Source organism: Saccopteryx leptura, chromosome 7 (assembly GCF_036850995.1).
Source record: "Saccopteryx leptura isolate mSacLep1 chromosome 7, mSacLep1_pri_phased_curated, whole genome shotgun sequence".
In the NCBI taxonomy this organism is placed as follows: domain Eukaryota; kingdom Metazoa; phylum Chordata; class Mammalia; order Chiroptera; family Emballonuridae; genus Saccopteryx; species Saccopteryx leptura.
Window position 1 is genome coordinate 114,455,777 of NC_089509.1, and position 22,139 is coordinate 114,477,915.

The 22,139-nt window shown below is 45.2% G+C and overlaps 1 protein-coding gene across 1 annotated transcript in view; it reads left to right on the forward strand.

Annotated features, from left to right (window-relative positions):
- DIS3L2 (DIS3 like 3'-5' exoribonuclease 2) overlaps positions 1-22,139 on the forward strand; it is a 320,107-nt gene that overhangs the window by 35,059 nt on the left and 262,909 nt on the right. Inside the window, exons 2-4 of the mRNA XM_066345627.1 lie at positions 6,215-6,355; positions 6,874-7,031; positions 15,250-15,303. Of these exons, the coding sequence (XP_066201724.1) occupies positions 6,313-6,355; positions 6,874-7,031; positions 15,250-15,303 (255 nt within the window). The 5' untranslated portion in view covers positions 6,215-6,312. The remainder of the gene's footprint in view (positions 1-6,214; positions 6,356-6,873; positions 7,032-15,249; positions 15,304-22,139) is intronic.

Below are 22,139 nucleotides of genomic sequence, written 5' to 3' on the forward strand. Positions count from 1 at the left end.
TCCCATATGTGCCTTGACCAGGCAAGCCCAGGGTTTTGAACCGGCAACCTCAGCGTTTCCAGGTTGACGCTTTATCCACTGCGCCACCACAGGTCAGGCCCTACAGACAATTCTTATTGAAACTGCCCACCCGAATATATGGGTGATACTTTGCAATGTTTTGCATATATTATCCTTTTTTGGTAATATATTACTTGTCCTCAGAGTTGAAGGTGATTTTTTGTGTTTGTTTGTTCAGTGACTTGCCTGGACTAACTCTGTGGAGTCTGTTTTCCCGCCAGGCTGCGGTTGCTGATGCCTTTGCTCAGTTCTTCCTTTCTTGTTTTTATTTTTAGCCTGACTTTCTAGTAGCTGCCCTTGGGTCAGTGTATCTTAGTGATTGGCCTGTTACTGGTTAGAGGTTGTGTTTAAACTCCTTGACATGATTAGCCTCCACCCTTTGTCAGTGGTCCCTGTGAGATCGGGGAGTGCTTTCAAAGTTCAGGCAGTTTACAAGCCTGCCCGGCTGTCTGTCTGCACGGCTCACGCTCACCCAGGGATGAGTCGTTCTAGGGCCGTCTCATTTCTCTTGTGCACATTTATAGTTGTGTGCATGCAAACAGCAGGACAAAGTAGATTCTTACCTACTTTTTATAACTGACTTGAGTTGTGTCATCCTGATTCTCCCTGTGAAATTTCTGGTAGGACTGCTTGTCCTAACCAGTGTAGCAAATTCAGGATAGCTGTGATATTGGTCTTCCCTGATTTTTTTTTTTTTTTTTTTTGCCTTGAATCACTACTGTTCTAGAAAAATGCCCCTGGATATGCAGTTCTCCTTGTTCTAATCCAGATAAATTTAACTCTCTCTGGCAGTGAAGCTGCCAATCTTGACTGTTTTCCCTGCAGTTAGAACTTCTGCATCAAGGAATTGGGAGTGGGAGTGGATGTGGGATGGTTGGAGCCCCAGCCTACACCGCCTCGCGTTTCCACTAATCTTACTGAGATTCAGTAGATTTTCTTGAGCAAACACTTCTCAGTTTGTTGTAGGTCTTTGGACAATATTCAAATCTGTAAATGATTGGTTTTGATAATTTGGTCCACTTTATTCCTGGGGATAATATTTGTCAAACTCTTTATTCAGCCACCTGGCAGTCCTTCCCCTTGCCTTTTCTCTCTGTGTCTCTGTCTCCTTGTCTCAGTTTTAAACATTTAAATTTTATTTATTTATATCAAACTGTATTTCAGAATATGTTATGAAGTAGGGGTCTATAGGCTATTTTTAAAAATGGTGTTAAGTACTGTCTTAACATTGCATGTTGACTATTTCATGTGTTTCCCATTGATTCATAATGTAAATTCTTTGTTTCTTTAACCTCAGTGGGATTTATTTTAATCCCATCACTGTTTTGCTTTGTTCTATCAGTATGTCCTGCTTCACTCGTTTTTATGTCTCTCGCTTTCCACGGGCCCCTTCTTAGCTTCTGAGTAGGTTCAGCCTTAAAAACCTTGCTTTTGGATTTATCTCCTTGAGTTTCCTTTTCTACCCAGATTCATAAGTTTCATCTGCTTTTGCTCCTCATCAGGGCTGAGACTAGGGTAGGACAAGTGAGATGCCTACGGCACAAGCATTTAAGGAGGCTCTCACTCTCAGAGTCCTACAAGACTGGGGTTGGCACTTGTATGACTTTGCTTTTATAAAGTTTGCGTTCGAGGTGCCTTGCTTGCCTCACCCTAGTCCTGGCCCTGCTACTCATATTTCTCATTAATATATATTTGTTATAACCTGGAGATTTTTGTCCCAAGTAGGCTTCATTTATTTCAATTTTGTGATCACCTGCTTTGCACTATGCTAGGTTTGCGGAATATCAAGGGTCTCAAGACACCACTTCTTTCACCCAAATGCTTTTTTCAGATTTCTTCTTCTCAAGTCTAGTGCCTTCCCCGCTTTCCGCTTCATGCTGTTCCTGCTGCTGCCTGTTCACCCTAATGCCCGCCCAGCTCTTTAGAATGTACAGCTATTTCCATGGTAGAACACCCTCTCCGGTAGCCAGTGGGCAGCTGCGCAGTATACCAGTGGCCCCCATTCTGGGAGCCGATTAGGATTAGAAATTAACTTGTGCTTTTAGTGTTCAGGGTAGGAGTGCCCAGGATTTCTCCAGGGTTAGTGGGCCTTTATAGCGGTGTCACTAAGAAGGGATGGTTGCTTGTTTGTGCATCTGCATAGATCATATGTACTCGGAATCTTTTCATCATCTTCCACTACCGTATTTTTTGCTCCATAAGATGCACCTGACTATAAGATGCACCTAGAGTTTTAAGGAGGAAAATAAGAAAAAAAAATTCTGAACCAAATGGTGTGTTAAAATATTTAATAAAATATACCACAATAATATTTCAACAATGTAAACTCAACAGCAATATAACAACCATTAGCACTGTTATTAACAAATGAGAAGAGACTTTAATGTTCAAATACTCTTCTAGTTGTCTGGGAACCCGCAGCAGCTAAAACAAAAATGAACATTCACTTGGTAAGACGCACAGGCACTTTCCCCTTCACTTTTGGGGAAAAAAAGTGCATCTTATGGAGCGAAAAATATGGTACTTGGTTACCCAAAGGCAAGCTTCGATTCCCTGCACAGCTATCTGGCTTATTATTTAAATTTTTTAAATTTAACTTTTAGAGAGAAAGAGGAAGGGGGGGAGAGAGAGAGAAGGAGGAGAGAGAGAAACGTTGATTTGTTTCCCCACTTATTTATGCATTCATTGGTTGATTCTTGTGTGTGTCCTGACGGGGAATTGAACCTGCAACTTCATGTATCCGGACAATGACCAACAGAGCTACCTGGCCAGGGCTTGGCCTATTCTTGTCAGCTTTGTTTCTTGGGTCCTATGTTTTTTACAACCATTCTTTGCTGACTTGTTTTTCATGTGGTTTCCCTGAATGGCCCTGCTTTGCTTGGTGTTCTCACTGCTTGTGCCTGAAAACAAACTCATTCAGTCGTTTAAAGAGTGATTATTGAGGATGTGTTCTCTTCTAGATACTGTGGGAACCAGTGGGATTATAATATCATAATAAGGAACCCAACTAAATATTCTTTGACTTCCTGAGCTAGAGAGACAAGTTAGGTATAAATCACAGCGACTGGGACACTTGCCGTGAAGGCGGGTTACAGATGCCGCCGACGTAGGGGCATCTAAGTCGAGATCTTTGTACCTCCATCTCACTTAACTGGCAGGAAACTCCCCTTCACTTTGAACTCTCTAGGACTTGATATGAAATTCCCCCTTTTCAATTCTGGCTCTTGTTTTGGGTTGTCTTTCTCCTGCTTGCAGCTCGCCCCCAAACCTTTGCCCTACCCAGGGCTGCCATTATTTGTATTCCTATTCAGTAGTGCCTGAAAACCCTGATCGTGAGCTGATTTCCTTTGGAAGTTACTGTTTTGTGTGTGTGTGTGTGTGTGTAACATCTGACTTTTTGGTTCTTTCCCTCTATCTTTATTAGCTTTTTTGTTATATTTTCTGCATATTCCTCTTTGCATTTTCTAAAAGTTGCCCTAACCCAGGTTTTGTCCTAAGCCCTCTTCTCTATCAATTTATTTGCTCGTGGCCATCTCCTCTGTTCTTGAAAACTTGGGGGTGCCATCTTTATGCAGATGACTGGCTAATGTGACTCTCTAAACTATGCTCTATTTCCCATGTGTTTTCTGTAGAGGTATAGGCACAGGTATGGATTTCCATGTATAGAGGTATATATAAATGTATGTATTTCCATGTGGGGGTATGTAATACCCCAAGTAGAATTCGTCATCTTCTCTAACTTAGTGATGTTATCATTCCCCAGTCTCCACATTTGAAATCTCAGGTGGTTGCCACTTCCTTGCTGTTGTCCAGATCTGCCTGGTCACCAGATGGAGCGCCTTTGTCCCATGTAACATCGTGTTGAGGGTCTCTTCATTTCAGTGTCTGCCTGTACCACTCTGGTTCAGGCCTCTCCCCCAGTCTCTTCTCATTCTCCCCCGAGGTGCAGCAGCTGCTAATTTTCCTCAACTGCAGCTGACTGGTCTGTCCTCTTCTGCTCATTCATGCTTCAGAAATTCCTACTGCCTCTGAAACACGGGACTGGTTTTCTAAACCTTCTAAGTTCTTTGAATTTCCTTGCCACTGTTCCCCTTCATGTGGCTGGACTCTATCCAGATGGAATTAATGTTGCAGGAGCCTGCCTGTGTTTTTCTGTACATGTCTCTCTCTCTTTTTTTTTTTTTTTACAGAGACAGAGAGTGAGTCAGAGAGAGGGATAGACAGGGACAGACAGACAGGAATGGAGAGAGATGAGAAGCATAAATCATTAGTTTTTCATTGCGTGTTGCAACACCTTAGTTGTTCATTGATTGCTTTCTCATATGTGCCTTGACCACGGGCCTTCAGCAGACTGAGTAACCCCTTGCTGGAGCCAGTGACCTTGGGTTCAAGCTGGTGGACTTTTGCTCAAACCAGATGAGCCCGCGCTCAAGCTGGCGACCTCGGGGTCTCGAACCTGGGTCCTCCGCATCCCAGTCCGACGCTCTATCCACTGCGCCACTGCCTGGTCAGGTGTGTCTCTCTTTTTGTTTCATTTTGCCAGCAGTATGCTTTTCTGACATGCTCAGTTCTTTCTCACAGTCCTTCCTGCAGCTCTCGTGGATTTCCTGACCTGGCAAGTCCTTTGTCTACCGTCATATGTACATTTACCTCTACTTAAAACAAACGTCGTGCCATCACTTCCTACCTTGTATTACTTGTCAGTTCAGCATGATTTCTATAAATTACCTTTCGGGTCCCTCACTGTGCCTGTACAGGACGCTGCAGAAGTATCTGTTGAATGAGTGGATGATTGTGTTTCTGAATCGGACCATCAGATAGTCTGGACTCCTGCATGTGTCTTCCCTGCTATCTTGTTGTTTATCTAAGACAGCGATTTTTAACCAGTGTGCTGCAAGAATTTTTAAAACATAATGTAATACCTGACTAGTCAGAGGCACTAATCTCTTTTCCTTAGATTGTCAAATAAAAAATGACAACAGCCAACACAACATAGCCACCTGATGCGAATGAAACAAAATTATATCAGTTTTCTTTTGTCAAATTGGCAAAAAATATGTTTTTTGGTGTGCCACAGAATTTTAGTAAGTAGTTTATGTGTGCCATGGGATGAGAAAGGTTGAAAATCGCTGCTCTCAAACCACCTGTTTCTCTCCCTTCTTGCAATTTTTGACTATAGCTCTGAATCTCTTCACATATCACTAAATGGCCTGTTGCCTCTTATCTCTGTTGCTTCTCTTCTGAGCTATATTAATTTTATTTTAAAGAAAAATGACATCATTTTGGTAAAGGATGTTTGTGGGAAATTTGGAGGAAATGGAAGCTAGTGTTCAGAATGACATCTTGATCCATTTTATGGGAACGCATAAGGCTTTCCCATAAAAGGCTGCTTACCAGGATTTTGAAACTTTGCAAGTATGGGCTTAAATCCTGGGCTGGCGGCCAGCAGAGAGTAGAGAGTAGAAGTTGTGCTGACATGTTCAGCGGCCAGGTGGGAGGTCAGGGGCCACCACAGGCCCGTCTTCCAGTCCGCGGGTCCAGGCAGCTGCCTTGTGTTTCGTAGAAGTAGCTGCATGAGCTTCTGTCTGACTGGTTTGAGGTGATGGCAGGTAAGAGTAGGGGAATAGGTGCTTAATGGCAGTTTTTCCAATTTTTGAAAGCTAGCGAACCATCTGGGTTCCCTGCGTAGTTCTGGCCTGTGGTTGTGGCAGTGAATTAGGTTTTGTTGGTGAATTGTAAGGAATTGATTTCTTGGTTTTGTAGAGGAATGTCATTTTGTCCAAGGTTAAACTTAGTGCCACGTCTCTTGAGGCCTAGTTTAGTGCCTATCTCATTATAGCATTTAGAGTCTTTATGCCATTTTCAAAACTGTATTCCTGCTCTTGTGTATTTCTCAAGTGAATAGAACCACAGAACTCCTTAATTTCCACTGTATTGCCCCATTTGTGGAAGTTTTTAGAGACCTGTGAAGGTGAGGGCCTTGGAAAGAGACTCCGGACAGATGGTGTGCTTGTCTGACTGCCCAGGAGCAAGTGACTCCCGGACCCAGGGAGGGTACCATGGTGCCGTTGCCGTCGATGTACTAAATCTCCGAGAGCACAGAGGAGGCTACCGGGTAATTGCTCCTCAGTCACTTATTTCTCTTTGGTTTCAGCTTGTGATAACCGAGCTGCTGGGGGCAGGAAGAACTCTGAGGCCGAGCGGTGGAGGCTCCCCTGGATCTGGAGAGAAGAGGCAGCCTTGGAACCAGTCATGAGCCACCCTGACTGCAGGCTGAACCTGGGAACCGCCCGAGGTAGCAGAAGGGAAAGGGCCCTGCGCTAGCAGCTGAGTCCCAGGGGAATGGAGGCACAGGGCGGGGCTTAGGACGGAGGGGTGCTATAGTTCATTTGGTGACTTGTTAAATATTCTCCCGTGTTATTTATTCTAGAATTAAGTGTGGTTTCTTACTGTCTTAATTTGTTGTTATATTGAGCACAGCTACTTAATTTCCTCTTGAAAATGGCAATCTTTTAGTAATCCCTATTTTTAAAAAGTTTGGGTCTAAAATGGAAAGCATGCTGAACCCACTGCTCAGATTGCGCTCCCTGCATGGTGTGCGGCTGTAAAGCTCGAGTCTCGTCTGTGTACATTCTGGTCATGTTTTCTCACCCATTCTTTCCTTTCTGTGACAATTTGAAATCATTATCAGGGCGTTTCATTTTCTTGTTGGTCTTTTTAAATTAAAAAAAAAAAGATGTAAAATATCTCCAGTTTTAAAAATACAGAGATGTTTGATTGAGGAAAGAGTTGATTATTGCCTTATGTTTCTAGGTGTGTCCTCTGTGGTTGGCCCATGTGGTGTTGGTGCTTCGCCAGGTGACAAAAAGTCAAAGAACAAGTCCACACGAGGGAAGAAAAAGAGCATATTTGAAAATTACATGTCCAAGGAGGATGTTTCAGAAGGCTTGAAGAGAGGAACACTTATCCAGGTGCTTAAATCAGACTAGAAGGTTATTCCTTGAATATGTGGAATCAGAAGGAACCTGTTCGCTTGGTACAGTGTTTACTTCTCTGTGCTTTGAGCCCTGAAGTACTATAAATGACAGAACAGGCTCAGGGCGCCCCTGTCCTTCGGCCCACAGGGCGGTGAGAGGTAGTAAGCACCCCGAGACAGAGACAGCGTGGGCTCTGAGATCTGAGAGGAGGGAGCTCTTACTTCCACTTAGGGCTATCTAGGAAGGTTTTATTGGAAGGGGTATTTTTGATGCAGGCCGTGGGTTGGTGCAATCTGAATAAGTAAAGGTAAGAGAAAGAACTTTATAAATGGAGGGACCAGTGTGAGCTACTCTGACAAAAGTGGGAAATAGGTTTCCGCTCCAAGAAGTAGTGACCGTTCAGTGTGCCTCGAGCACATGAAAGCTGAATGACAGAGAACAAGGTTGAAAAGGAGACAGGAAACAGCAGCAGACAATATTGGTTGAGTGCTTTATAGTGTACAGAATACTTTACAAGCTAGTGCAGTGGTTTGGCTTAGCAGACGTTTATTGAGCATCCACTGTTAGCCAGACCCACTTTCTAGTTACGAGCACGTGCATGGGTGCTCTGGCGATGAAGGTGGTGGGACTGCTTTTCTGAACTTGGAGCTGGCAGTCATGTGGGGGCAGGCAGTGGCATGACTAGACAGTTTGGGGGTAGATGGTGAGTGCTCAGATAAGCAGGTGACCAGGGTGTGCGGGAAAATGGTCGGGGGAGCTGGGGGGTGATGTCCACTGCGGATGTTGAAGAACGACTAGTTTGGGTCCATTAAGTGATGGTGTGTGTGGGAAGAAGGTGTGGAGAGCAGTAGCACTAATGAGAACATGCACATGTGAAACAATATGGAGTAAGGCAGCTGAGGTCTCCTTAGCCGTGAAATGTGAGGCATGCCGTAGGTAGTGAGATGGAGAGGCCAGCAGAACCACATATTTTTTGAATCAAGTTCATTTCATAATTCTTGGATTAGAAATACTGCCATGTGTTACCTGGCTCACTTGAAAATGTCGACTGTGTTCCAGTTCTCATTCTGAGAGCTCAGCTTCTATATTTGTGTTTTTGGTCAAAGATCCAGCCAATTAATAGATACTATCATCTTTTCCTTTTTAATCACCTTTTTGTATTTACCTGTGGTCAAGTGCACATGTGATAAATATAGACTCTTGAATGGAAAACCGTTTTTAACAAATGAGTTGATCTTTCTTACTTTAGAAGTCCTGTTGGCTTTTTTTTTTTTTAAGCTTCCCTTGGATTTCTTTGAGAAGGTTTTTCTTAGGGGAGTTAGACATTGTCTACTCATCAATCCATTCACATGCTGTTTATCATTCGGCCCATAGTGAACTCGTTCTATCTCCAGTTCCTTGGCCCTCGTCTTGCTCCATGTACAAGGACCCGGTTGCCTTTCCCGTTCTCCTCTTACCCTTTCCTCCAGGTGTGCTCTGCTCCCCTCAGCCCGATCTGCAGCCGTTTCTGTGAGCACCCTGCCCTCGAGTCCCCTGTGACTCCCTGGGTGCTGTTCCTGGTGCTTGGATGCCTTCCCCACCATCCTGATGTCATCATGCTCGACCTTTAAGTCCTCATCTAAATGTCACCCCCTTTGAGAAGCCTCCGTCTGATTATCCACAGAATCAGCTGTTGCCACTTTCCTGAGGCTGACTTCTCGGTTTACCCTTGATTTTAAACTTATTACCATTTCCTGACACATATGTTTCCTCAAATAGACTGTTCACTTCCTCATGGGCAGGGTCATGTCTTATTCCCGCATACCTTGCATTTGATCGATGTTTAATAAACTTATATTGAGTAAATACTTATTTACTGACTGATAAAGGGCTGAGGTGCTTACTGTCTTTGAAAGAGAGTGGGGAATCTCAATTCTTAAAACTTGAAAGAAAAATTGCTTATAATTTTGCTTATAGAATTTACGCAGATAACATGAGGGAGATACTCTGCAATTGTATTGTATTCGTTTTTGTTCCTTTCTATCAATTTTAGGTTTTGAAGCAACTCTGGTAGTAAAATAAAAGAGCAGAAAGCTGATCAATATAATAACCCTCATTTCCAGGAGTTTTTAAGTGATTCCTCCTGGCTTGTGACATCATGAGACTCTAGCCAGAGCTCCCCCCACAGATGAGAACAGTTGTTCTTTGCAGATGGGGAGAGGAATGGGTTCCAGCTATGAGGTCACTGTGTAAACTATACAACACTGTAAATAAGGTTTTCATAGACAAAGAAACAGAGTCCACCTGCCTTCTGATAGAAACTTTATGTCTGCAGGCTTGATGGGTAAGGTAAAGAGCTAGACAGTACACTTTTCTGAATGTTGTTGGAGAAAATTAAACTTATTAGATAGACGTATAAGCATTTGTTAACTTCTGTATTCAGATGTAAGAATATTGTTACATTCTTTTTCTTTTCCCCACCCAGAGGAGCAAGTTTTAATGAGAGATATTGAGATATTTTAAAATAGAGGAGTATGATAATATTTTTGTGTCCTTTCAATACTTTGACCAATAATTTGAGTTTTCATTGGTGTTTTGCCCTGTGTGGAGAAGAAGAGTCCATAGTGACTAAGAAGTTTCTTTCCTGTGTTTGAAGTGACCAGCAATAACCCGTGATCATATAATTAGTTTTGAAAAAAACTTTTGTAAACAAGTCCACACATCAAAGAATGTATGTCCTTTCTCTGTATATAGATAGGTACAGTGTTGGGAGGAGATGTTGGAAGAAATTGAGAGTTTGGGACAGACAGTCTTGGAAGGGGCTCAGGTTTGAGGTGAGACTGAAATGACATGGGTAGGAAGATGGTAGCACTGGTTGGTTTCATAATCCCAGATGTTGCTTTGTCTAAAGGTGGTTCAGGATGAGTCCCCAGAGCTGCCCAAGACATGATGTCAGAGTTCCCTATAGAATAGAATATTGGTATAAAGCTGTTATTGTAACTCAAAAGAAATTGCAGTTCAGAAAAATAGGACATGATGGCATGGTTTCTAGGACCTTCTTCATTTGTTAAGGGTAAAATCAGCTGGAGGACATCTGGGTGGAATTAGAGAGGAGAGTAGAGGTGACGTTGCAGTGGACTGCCCAGTCATTTAGAAGGAACAGATGACGTTCACAACATTAATACTAGTGGTGGTGGGAGAACTTTAACTCTGCAGACATTAATTAATTAGCTCAACAAATGTTTCTTGACTGCCTACGAAGTGCCAAGCATACAACAGAGAGGCAGTTCACTGGGGAGATAGGCACAAACAACTAAAGAAGCAAAGAGGAACGTATAGCCTGTGACGAGTACCATAATCACCTTTGAGGAATTGAGATCTGAAGGGTGAGAATGAGCTAGCCGTTTGAAGATTTAGATAAAGAACAATATAGGCAGAGAGATCAGCTAGGCTAATAGCAAACAGAAAAGGGCTTGGTGTTTTTGAGGGCTAAGGAGGAAGCCTGCTGGACATGGTGAACAAAGGGATTGACCATATGGGAACAGGCTGGAGAGTCAGGCAGCTGCCACATCATGTCAGGTCTCGGCTGTGCTGGAGAGTTGGACTTTATTTAAAGAATGGTGAGGAGTCACTGAAGGGTCTTAAGCAGGGAAAGCCATGATCTGTTTTATACTTTAAAAGCATCTCTCTGGCAACTGTCAGACAAACAGACTGGACTGGAAGCTGGGAGACCATGTGGAAGGCTGTCAGAGTACACCAGACAAGAAAGGATGCAGACGTGACACGGGGCGGGGTGGGGCGGGGCGGTGGGTGGACGAGGGGCTGGAGCTGGCGTGCGTGCGTGCGAGGAGTTCAAGGCGGCAGGTGAGGTGACCGGAGGAGGGAAGGGTGGCTCCTGAGTGTGTGGGTCGAGCAGCTGGAGGGGTGCTGTGTTGTTCACCAGGACTGGGGGTTGGAATGTGGTGTGGGGTTTGGGGGAAGGGAGCGAAAGGCCTGGGGTGACCACCACAGACAGGCCGCCCGCAGTAGTTAAGAGCAAGGACTCTGCAACCAGACTGCTTGGGCTTGAGTGTGGTGCGAGAGTGGGCGCCTCTCCGCCTCAGCTTCTCGTTTGTAGAAAGAGACGGCAGTACCGCCTCATAGGGTTGCTTTGAGGGTTAAATTAGTTTGAGGAGACAGAAAGCTCTTACACCCGTGTGACACGTAGTATACTGGTATAAGTTATTTGCGATTGTTTTTACTGGTATAAGAGAAGCATCTGGTATTCAGCTCAGGTGGTTGCTGCCCTGTGGGATTAGCTGATGCTTCAAGAAAATCTGGAAATACATATTTATGTGTGAAATTCCTCAGTTTTGAGTATTTTCAAACATCCTGTAAGCCAAGTAAAACATGTTTGTGATTGCCAAGTTAGGCTAATTAACCCAGTTGTGTGGTATTTTTCTACAGTAACATTCAGCTCCTTGGGTTTAGGCATGGAGAAGGCAGATAGTTGGGGTCAACTGAGAGGTTTTGCTGGTTGCATATAAAGGGAAGAGTGGACCCAAGGTTCCAGGTTGGCAGGGGCAGGAGGCAACGACAGGCCATGGCCGCTAGGTAGCCAAGAAAGAGAATAAAGATAGTAGGAAGATAATGAATGATCCTATGTGGTCAGTTCCATGGGTTAGAGGTCTTAGTGAAGACGAAGAATTGCTAAAGTAGTGTCTCTACCCTCAGTGAGCTGGAAGTCCAGAAGATTTTAATCAGAAATTGTGCTACTTCATTTTTTTGTGTTTGAGGTGGTGTAATTAGCAATGAGGACAAGATTCAGGCTGTGAACATGGGAGAGAATGGCAGGGTTGGTTGGAGGAGAAGGTGGCTAGAGGGACTGGCTTGGGTTGCCTTGTCATCTGTCTGGATGTGAGGGCCCGTTAAGTGTTTGTAGGATTGAGGGTGGAGAGGAAGACAGTGAGCTACAAGCAGAGCGTTACTGAATCGGGTACGATCAGCTTAGAAGATGACAACACTAGGAGGTATAGCAGGAGCTGTGGACACGGGCTTCAAAGGATTTGGTGGGGTGGGGAGTGGTTTGGAAAGAGAATGGAGGGGGAAGTGTTAAAGCCACAGTGGGCAAGCAAGGGGGAAACATTCTTCTCCAGCCCCTGAGATACATGGAATTGGGAGAGAGAGAGCGGTTCCCTTGAGAGCCCTCTAAGGCAGTGGTCCCCAACCTTTTTTGGGCCACGGACCGGTTTAATATCAGAAAATATTTTCATGGACCGACCTTTAGGGTGGGACGGATAAATGTATCACGTGACCGAGACAAGCATCAAGAGTGAGTCTTAGACGGATGTAACAGAGGGAATCTGGTCATCTTAAAAAAATGAAACATCTTTCAGACTTAAATATAAATAAAACGGAAATAATGTAAGTTATTTATTCTTTCTCTGCAGACTGGTACCAAATGGCCCACGGACTCGTACCGGTCTGCGGCCCGGGGGTTGGGGACCACTGCTCTAAGGGCAGTGCTCCTCTTAGGCGATGGCCCAGTTTCAGTTAAGTTGGGGAGGCGCAGGAGTGTTCAGAGGAGAGATGGAGCGCTCGGGAGCCTCACGGTCAAGTTCCAGGCCCAGGAAGGGGTTGAGGAGGAAGAGGAGAGGTGAGGGCTTGGGGCAGGTTAGGCGGTGGTCTAAGAATACGGCAGTGGAAGTCCTGGATGTTTTAGGTAAGACAAAACATCTGCTGGCAGTCTCTTTTAGTTAAAAGACCATTTCTTGATATGCTTTCGTGACAGCTTCTTCCATGAGGCTGTGGAGGTGACTCTGGTCTGCTGAGAGCCTCTGTTAGAGTGTCTTCCTCCTTAGCACGATCTCTGCTCTCAAAGGGGTTCCCAGGACCAGTTCTTCAGTGTACGCTCCAGTCAAATTGCATATATTTTTCTAGAACAAGGCTTCTGTCCCTCCGTGGATGCGTTTACACATTAGGAAGTTTGGAATAGACAATCAAGAGTAGAATCTTTAAGGTCCTTTTAATATCTGTTCTTTAAAATAGAGCCTAATGACAGCCCTGAGCAGCCTGTCTCTCCCCCTGAGCCCGGCGGTGGCTTCTCTGAGGCTCTATAATTAAAGGCATGTTAAAGCAGAAGGTGTGTCATCTCTACACTTCATGTGCTAACCATTCACTGAGCTAGATGGGATGACAGAGGCACAGCAATCGAAATCAATAAAAACTTAGGTCAGAAAAAAATGGCTGCAATCAGAAAAAAAAAATTTAACTTCAGTGAATTTACTTTCCTTTATTTGGAGTGTCGTCCCCTCATTAGACTGTGAGCTCTGTGAGGACAGAGACTATGCCTACCTTCCAGGGTGACTCGTGACCTAGCATGGTGTCTTCATGCTGCTCATCAGGAAGTATTTGTGCAGTGAGTGGATGGACACTTAGGATAAGCTTTTCCCCTCCCTCCCCTCCGCAGGAAACAGCTGTCGTGGCAGTGAAAATTGCCGGGACATTCATAAACAGGGTCTGGCCTCAGCAAGCGTCGCCAGCCTTCCCTTCCGCCTTCTCTCTCCCGACGCAGCGTCACTGCTGACGGCACGGAGCGGCTGCCCCCTCGCTCACTCTGGTCGCAGTGCCCCCTGCCTGTATTTCCTTGCTGATTTATTGGCGAATTCTGATGTATCAGACTCCGTTTTGGGGGCCTTTCCTAGCGCCTCCTACTGGAAGAAAGCTGTGCCCTCTCGGCGTTCACGCGTGACCTGAGACGAGGACTGAGCTTGGTCATCACTCCCTGTCCCACACTGTGTGTCTCCGGGTCCTGAACGTAGAATTCAAGAAGGAATCGTTGAATTAAGGGCTGAATGAGCATTTGTAGTCTCATTGGGATGTTAATGGCAGTATACACTGTTGCATGGAAATTTGTAATTTAAACATAGTGCTTTAGTGAAAGAAAGAGTTATTTTCTGCTTTATTTTATGCCCTCACTTATTTTGTTATGTATCTTTGAGTCTTTCAACATTTTAGGGGGAAATGTTATTTAAAACACTTTCTCAAGACACTCTTTGAGTCTGGCTCTTAGGAAAATAACTGCCTCCGTCCGTGTGTTCTGGTGGCCTTCAGTGCAGCTGGGACGCCGGGGAGGTTACAGCTTCCTGCGGGCGCCTGAAAGACTGAACTGTGACCGACGACGGCCCCCACCTGCAGCCGGTGCATGAATAGAGGCAGCCCCTGACTGGCGCTGGGATAATACGGAGTTGAGGGCAGACTGGGGGGCCGGGCTGCGGGAGCCAGGATTCCCATTCATATTAAGAGCTGGTTCTGGGCCATTTTGAATTGTTGACTCATTCAGCTCTGCGGAGGGGCCAGAGGAGAGAGTATGCACCTCATCCCTCGAGGCTACGTATCCAGGTTGGCAATCAACCTGCATCACTTTGAGAATTGTCTCAGAATTCAGCAATTGTGGAAAGGTCTGAGAGAAGTAAAAAGGCCATTATGGGGGGAGGTGTAATCCCCTGATCACCTTGTTCTTTTTTTTTTTTTTGTATTTTTCCGAAGTTAGAAGCGGGGAGGCAGTCAGACTCCCGCATGCGCCTGACCAAGATCCACCTGGCTTGCCCACCAGGGGCCAGTGCTCTGCCCTACTGGTGCGCTGTTCCATTGTGGCTGGAGCCATTCTAGCACCTGAGGTGGAGGCCACAGAGCCATCCTCAGTGCCTGGGCCAACCTTGCTCCAATGGAACCTGGGCTGCGGGAGGGGAAGAGAGAGATAAGAGAGGAGGGAGAGGGGGAAGGGTGGAGAAGCAGATGGGCACTTCTCCTGTGTGCCCTGGCCAGGAATTGAACTTGGGACTTTCATACTCTGGGCCAATGCTCTACTGCTGAGCCAACCAGCTAGGTCATGATCACCTTATTCTTAAAGTAAAAAATTTAAATTTGAAGACTAGCATCTAGGGGCCCATAAAATCCCAATGGCCGCCACTTTCCCACTCCACGGCAAGCCCTGTGGCTTCTCACCTCTGCCTGTTCACAGCAGGCACCCGTGTGAGTGGACTTTCAGTTTGAGATGGACCCTGTGTCACAGAGCCCAGTACCAGTCCTGTCCGTTCGTTCAGCCAGTGGTTCTCATGATTCGACTTGTTTTCTGGATTGAACTGTTTAATTAACTTAAACACTTTTTTTTTAATTGGAGAATAAAATAAATACTGAAAAATCATGTATATAACTAGTCAAATATTCATACATTTTATTTTTTATCTTAAAGGGCGTATTGAGAATTAATCCAAAGAAGTTTCATGAAGCCTTCATTCCTTCCCCGGTAAGTTCAATCATTTTATAATAAACTTAGTGTCACATTCAATTTTTTAGATGTGCACTAAAACTGACATGATATGTTCTAACTAAAAAGCAGAATAGTAAAACAAAACTGAGGACGAGCAAAGATTTGTTTCAAACCTAATAAACAAAATGTGCCTTTGGTTAACAGCCCTTTCTGTCAGCCTTAAAATCATGCTACAAATGAACATGATGGCATTTGTCACTGGGCTGCAGGGCGCTGCGCCCACGCCAACACCCACCAGTTCGGGTAACTAGACGTTCTTGGTTTATAGCTTAAAAGGATTTATGGGTTTTCCACTGATTTGAGTTAATCTTTCCTAAGCAAATATGCTATCTACTTTCAATCTACTGCATGAGCTAATCTGCAAATTTGTCCAAAAATAATGTGGTAATGCTTTTTCTTTTCTGGTCAGAGCCTCTCGCATGGCGCTGTGCAGGTAGGTGAGGGAGAGGACATGGCGCGAGGCCCGGAGCCGTGGGTCTGCGTGCTGTCCCCGCGGGGGACTCAGCTTCACAGGCTCTCCCCTCATGGGCAGTGCACGCCGCCTCCAGTGAGCAGCGAGTCCATGCGAGGCCTGCCTGCGCCGAGCTGGGAGAGCAGTGTTCTTCCGTTCCCGAGCGGACTGTTCCGGACGCCGTAAATAGGACGGCAGTGGGATTACCGAGTTTTCAAGGTGGAAGAGACCATAGGAATAGACTTCTGTTTGTGGATGAGAAAATGGAATATGTACATTTCAGTAACGTATTTCCTTATGTTACACAACAGGTTTAGCGAGAAGACGAGGTTAGTCGTGTACTTCACAGGCAGTGTTGTTCTTACAGTGACCTTAAGACCTAGTCTCAAGTTCAGTTTGGTTCTTTTTTTTCCCCTTCCCCTCTAGAAGCCAAGGATTCACGTTTGTCTCTCAAGTTTAGGTCTCACCCATTGGATTAGATAAAAAGTGTCACTGACACAAACATCAAGGGCTGGCAAGGATGTGGGGTAACGGGACCCTCCTTGTGCTCTTGGTGGGAGTGTAAATTGGTTCAGCTGCTGTAGAAAACAGGATAGAGGTTCCTCAAATATTAATAATTAAAAATAGAACTCTCTTATGACTTAGCAGTTCCCCTTCTGGGTATTTATCTGAAGCAATCTAAACACTAATTGGAAAAGATATACACACCCCTATGTTCATTGCAGCATTTTCCAGTAGCCGAGATATGGGAGCAACCAGAGAGTCCACTGAAAGATGACTGGGTACATATACACAGTGGAATATGACTCAGCCATAAGAAAGAATGAAATCTTGCCATTACAACAGCATGGATGGACCTAGACGGTATTATGATAACCGAAATAAATCAAACAAAGACAAATACCTTATGATTTAATTTATATGTGGAATCTAAAAGTGAAATAAACAAACAGAAGGAAACTCAAATATAGAGAACAAATTGATGGTTGTCAGAAGGATGGGGGTTGGGTGGCTGGGTGAAAAAGTGGAGCAGCTAGGAAGTACAAATTGGTAGTTGTAATTCAGTCGGGCATGAAAGTACAGCATAGGGAATATAGTCAATAATATTGTAAAAACTATGGTCTCAGATGGGTATCAGTCTTACGAGGTGTTCACTTCGTAAGTTATATAAATGTCTAATCGCTATGCTGGACATATGAAATATAATATTGTATGTAATTGAAAAAAAAAGTATTATGTAATTGAAAAAAAAAGTATTACACGTCACATTGTTCTCTCTGAGTCATATTCCGTTCTGTGTCAGAACATGGTATATGTGCTGGTCTTGTAGAATTGAGGGTCAGCTTGGAGGTGGTAACTTAGCTGCAGGAGCAGTTCCATCATACGGTGGAAGCACATTTTACACAGGTGTTAGATTCCAGAGTTTGTGCATAAGGAGAAAATCACATTCAGTAGTCACGGATGCCATGCCGGAGACAGTTAAGCCATCTCTCAGTAAGTCCAGTACCCATCTGACAGCATGACCAGTGTTTTCTCCACCTTAGAAAGAGTGACTGTCACTTCATTGGTGTACCAAAGAAGTGTGATTATATTGGTGTGAAAAACATGGGTTCTTGGGTGTGGGACTCATAGCCAGTGTAGTAAGGAGTTCATCCTGAGACGCCTCTGGGACCGAGCAGGTCCCCGGTCTCCCATCTCCTGTGCACACTGAGACTTGCTCTCACTGATGGGGGTGGTAAGGGAACAACACACAGCATTTTGAAAATCTTCCTGCTGGCTCTCTCTTCCCAGAGCACGCAGGGGTCCCCAAACTTTTTACACAGGGAGCCAGTTCACTGTCCCTCAGACCGTTGGAGGGCCGCCACATACAGTGCTCCTTTCACTGACCACCAATGAAAGAGATGCCCCTTCCAGAAGTGCGGTGGGGGGCCGGATAAATGGCCTCAGGGGGCCGCATGCAGCCCGTGAGCTGTAGTTTGGGGATGCCTGGATCGCATTCCTTAAGTTAGATCCCTGTTAGGCGGCTCCTGACAAGTGTGAGGCATAGGACAAAGGTAGAAAGGAGGCCGCACACCTTATATTGAGTATTTAAAGGTTAAATATCGCACTAATAAACTGTTAGGTAAACTATGTCATGACAAAATATATTTCTTGTCAAATATACTTTCCACAGACCTCCTAGGTTCGCACGTGGACTTCTGAGACTCTGGAGGTGTGTGCCGAAATGTGCTTGCACGGCGAGTCCCCTGGTCTGCCCACCTCCTTTCCCAGTCTCGACCCTGTCCCCTGTGCTCGCCACCCCCATTCCGCAAGGGGCCTTCCATGCACCGATGTGGGCATCTTACCCCACATGTCCAGGCTCTGTCTGTAACCCGGGGAAATACCCACCCTTTAGCCACCTGTCAAATCCAGGGCACACCACCCATGATGTGGGCTGCCTTCAGGAAGACAGGCCTGGGGAAGATGCCAGTGTATGCCCTGGAAGTGGGCTTAGGGCTGAGTGCAAACGGGGACGCCCATCCATGTGGCCCCGAGGACTGCTGATGGGGGCGGGTGTGGCTGAGGGGAGGGCCAGAGCAGAGGTCCTCTAGAGTGTGAGGCCTGGTAAGGTTATTGGAACTTAAATGTATGTAAATTAGATTTGTAAGTGATGGTCACCACTGTTTAGTCTGGCTTGTTCAAAGAAGTTGAGAAGCAAAAGTTATTGGTGTTTCAACAGCTCAAACTGTTCTACTTGAGATTGTATTCCTGGCATGTCCTATTTACACTTTCGGATAGTTGTGATATTAGGATTGGCTTATTTCTGTCCCTCTTTTATTCTCCCATCTGGTCACTGATGGAATAGTAATATTGTCACAGAGGGAGGAAAAACGCTGAATGGTTCACCTTTAAGTAATTCAGGATAGACTATAAAAAGCTCTGTCAAGGCTCATTTGCAAGTTATTGTAGATACTCTGGCAGACACTAGAACAATCCTGCATTTTAGTTTTGTGGGGTCTTTGGTCAGTTTCAGGTTTCAGAAGCATTATAAAAAGTAATAGAAGAGAGAGATAGTAGAGGCAATAAATTACATGTAGCTAGCCCTGGCCGATGGCTTAGTTGGTTAGAGCAGGGGTAGTCAACCTCTTTATACCTACTGCCCATTTTTGTATCTCTGTTAGTAGTAAAATTTTCTAACCGCCCACCGGTTCCACAGTAATGGTGATTTATAAAGTAGGGAAGTAACTTTGCTTTATAAAATTTATAAAGCAGACTTACAGCAAGTTAAAGCATATAATAATAATTACTTACCAAGTACTTTATGTGGGATTTTTGCTAAGTTTGGCAGAAAAAATCTTTTTTTTTTTTTTTTTCTGTATTTTTCTGAAGCCGGAAACGGGAGAGACAAACAGACTCCCGCATGCGCCTGACCGGGATCCACCCGGCACACCCACCAGGGGGCGACGCTCTGCCCACCAGAGGGCGATGCTCTGCCCCTCTGGGGTGTCGCTATGTCGCAACCAGAGCCACTCCAGCGCCTGGGGCAGAGGCCAAGGAGCCATCCCCAGCGCCCGGACCATCTCTGCTCCAGTGGAGCCTCTGTTGTGGGAGGAGAAGAGAGAGACAGAGAGGAAGGATAGGGGGAGGGGTGGAGAAGCAGATGGGCGCCTCTCCTGTGTGCCCTGGCCGGGAATCGAACCCGGGACTTCTGCACGCCAGGCCGACGCTCTATCACTGAACCAACCGGCCAGGGCCTTTTTTTTTTTTGTATTTTTCTGAAGTTGGAAACGGGGAGGCAGTCAGACAGACTCCTGCATGCGCCTGACCGGGATCCACCCGGCATGCCCACCAGGGGACGATGCTCTGCCCATCTGGGGCGTTGCTCTGTTGCATCCAGAGCCATTCTGGCACCTGAGGCAGAGGCCAAGGAGCCATCCTCAGCGCCCGGGCCAACTTTGCTCCAGTGGAGCCTTGGCTGCTGGAGAGGAAGAGAGAGACAGAGAGGAAGGAGAGGGGGAGGGGTGGAGAAGCAGATGGGCGCTTCTCTTGTGTGCCCTGGCTGGGAATCGAACCTGGGACTCCTGCACGCCAGGCCAACGCTCTACCACTGAGCCAACCGGCCAGGGCTGAAAAAAATCTTTATAAAACAACTTACTATAGTTAAATCTATGTTTTTATTTATACTTTGGTTGCTCCGCTACTACCCACCATGAAAGCTGGAATGCCCACTAGTGGGTGGTAGGGACCAGGTTGACTGCCACTGGTTTTGAGCATTGACCAGAAGAGCAGAGGTTGCCAGTTCAATCCCTGGTCAGGGCACATACAAGATCAGACTGATGTTCCTATCTCTCTATCTCTCCCCGTTCTTCTCTCTCTAAAATCAATAAAATATCATTAAATTACATGTAACTAAATCCCACCACTAGTCTGGATTTCTGAGTATACATAACTCATGTTCACGTCAAGTGTGAACTTGTATGAACTGGTGAAATGCTCACAGGTAGACCAGGAGGTGGGATGTCAGAACCAGGCCTGGATGTTTCTGTCCCCTGCGTTAGCAAAGAGGCTAAAGACAATAGTTGATATTAAAGAAGATATAGCCTCTGCTCTGACAATAACAGGAGGTATTTTTTTTTGTAAAATGAGAGGATGGATTAAATATTGTCTAATGTTCCTCATAGCCTTAAAATTCTAAAGTTTTTGGAGAGTCAAAAATAGACTGGATTTGATGAAATTGTGTAGGGTTTTTTTGTTTTTTGTTTTTTTACAGAGACAGTCAGAGAGAGGGATAGATAGGGACAGACAGACAGGAACGGAAAGAGACGAGAAGCATCAATCATCAGTTTTTTGTTGCGACACCTTAGTTGTTCATTGATTGCTTTCTCATATGTGCTTTGACCATGGGCCTTCAGCAGACCGAGTAAACCCTTGCTCAAACCAGAGACCTTGGGTCCAAGCTGGTGAGCTTTGCTCAAACCAGATGGGCCCGTGCTCAAGCTGGCGACCTCAGGGTCTCGAACCTGGGTCTTCCGCATCCCAGTCCCATGCTTTATACACTGCGCCACCGCCTGGTCAGGCTGTGTAGGTTTATTTTTATTGACTCTAGAAAATGTAAACTTAAACAATGTTGTTTGTTATGTTCAAATATCTACTTAAGTCACTAGGCTAGCAACAGTGACTTGATCATCAGGTATAAAAAGTACTTTGTTTTTGGGGAACTTGACTTAGTCATAATTTCTACTGATAGAAAGGCAATTTTCATTTTTTTTTTAATTTTCATTTTCTTATGGCAAACACAACATATATGGGATAAGTCACTTTTATGTGGAACTGCCAGTCTTCTGGGATTCTGAATAAAAGTAAGATAGAATAAAACCATGTGATGCTTTAGAAATCAAGATGATTGGATATTATTGAGACGTGTTTTTATCCTATTTGGGCATAAGATAAAAAGGAGAAATGAACCTGATGTAAAAACTTGGCTTTTTACAAAAAGCTAAGTTTCCATTTTGAGTTATGTCGATATAAGAAGTTTTGCAATTTTTTGTTGCATCTTGTCATGGGAGGCGCTCTTTGTATATCTGTGGGATTTACTTCTGATCCGAAAGGAGCCATTCCGTTGACGGAGGATACTCCAACCATCCTGGCATATGCGGTCGTCCTTCCTGCTCCAGCTGCCCACGTGTTTAGTTAGATTGCCCGGGACCCTGCTTATTTCCTCTAGGGTTGTTTATTATCCGTTTTTCTTCCATCTTCCCTCCCCTCCCCTCCCCTCTTCCCTCCCTTCCTCCTTCCCTCCCTCCCTCCCTCCCTCCCTCATTCCCTCCCTCCCTCCCTCCATCTCTTCCTCCCTCCCTCCCTTCCTTCTTCCTTCCCTCCCTCTTTTCTTTTTTCTTTTTTCTCTTCTCTTCTCTTTTCTTTTCTTTCTTTCTTTCTCTTTCTTTCTTTCTTTCTTTCTTTCTTTCTTTCTTTCTTTCTTTCTTTCTTTCTTTCTTCTTTTAAATATTCTTTCTGATGGGTAAAGCATGTCTTCTGACACTCAAATAAAGGGCTGAACATTTTGGCCTTAAAAAGTAGTTAAAAGGGATGACTCAAAAATTTTTTTTTTTTTCATTTTTCTGAAGCTGGAAACGGGGAGAGACAGTCAGACAGACTCCCGCATGCGCCCGACCGGGATCCACCCGGCACGCCCACCAGGGGCAACGCTCTGCCCACCAGGGGGCGATGCTCTGCCCATCCTGGGCGTCGCCATATTGCGACCAGAGCCACTCTAGCGCCTGAGGCAGAGGCCAAGGAGCCATCCCCAGCGCCCGGGCCATCTTTGCTCCAATGGAGCCTTGGCTGCGGGAGGGGAAGAGAGAGACAGAGAGGAAAGCGCGGC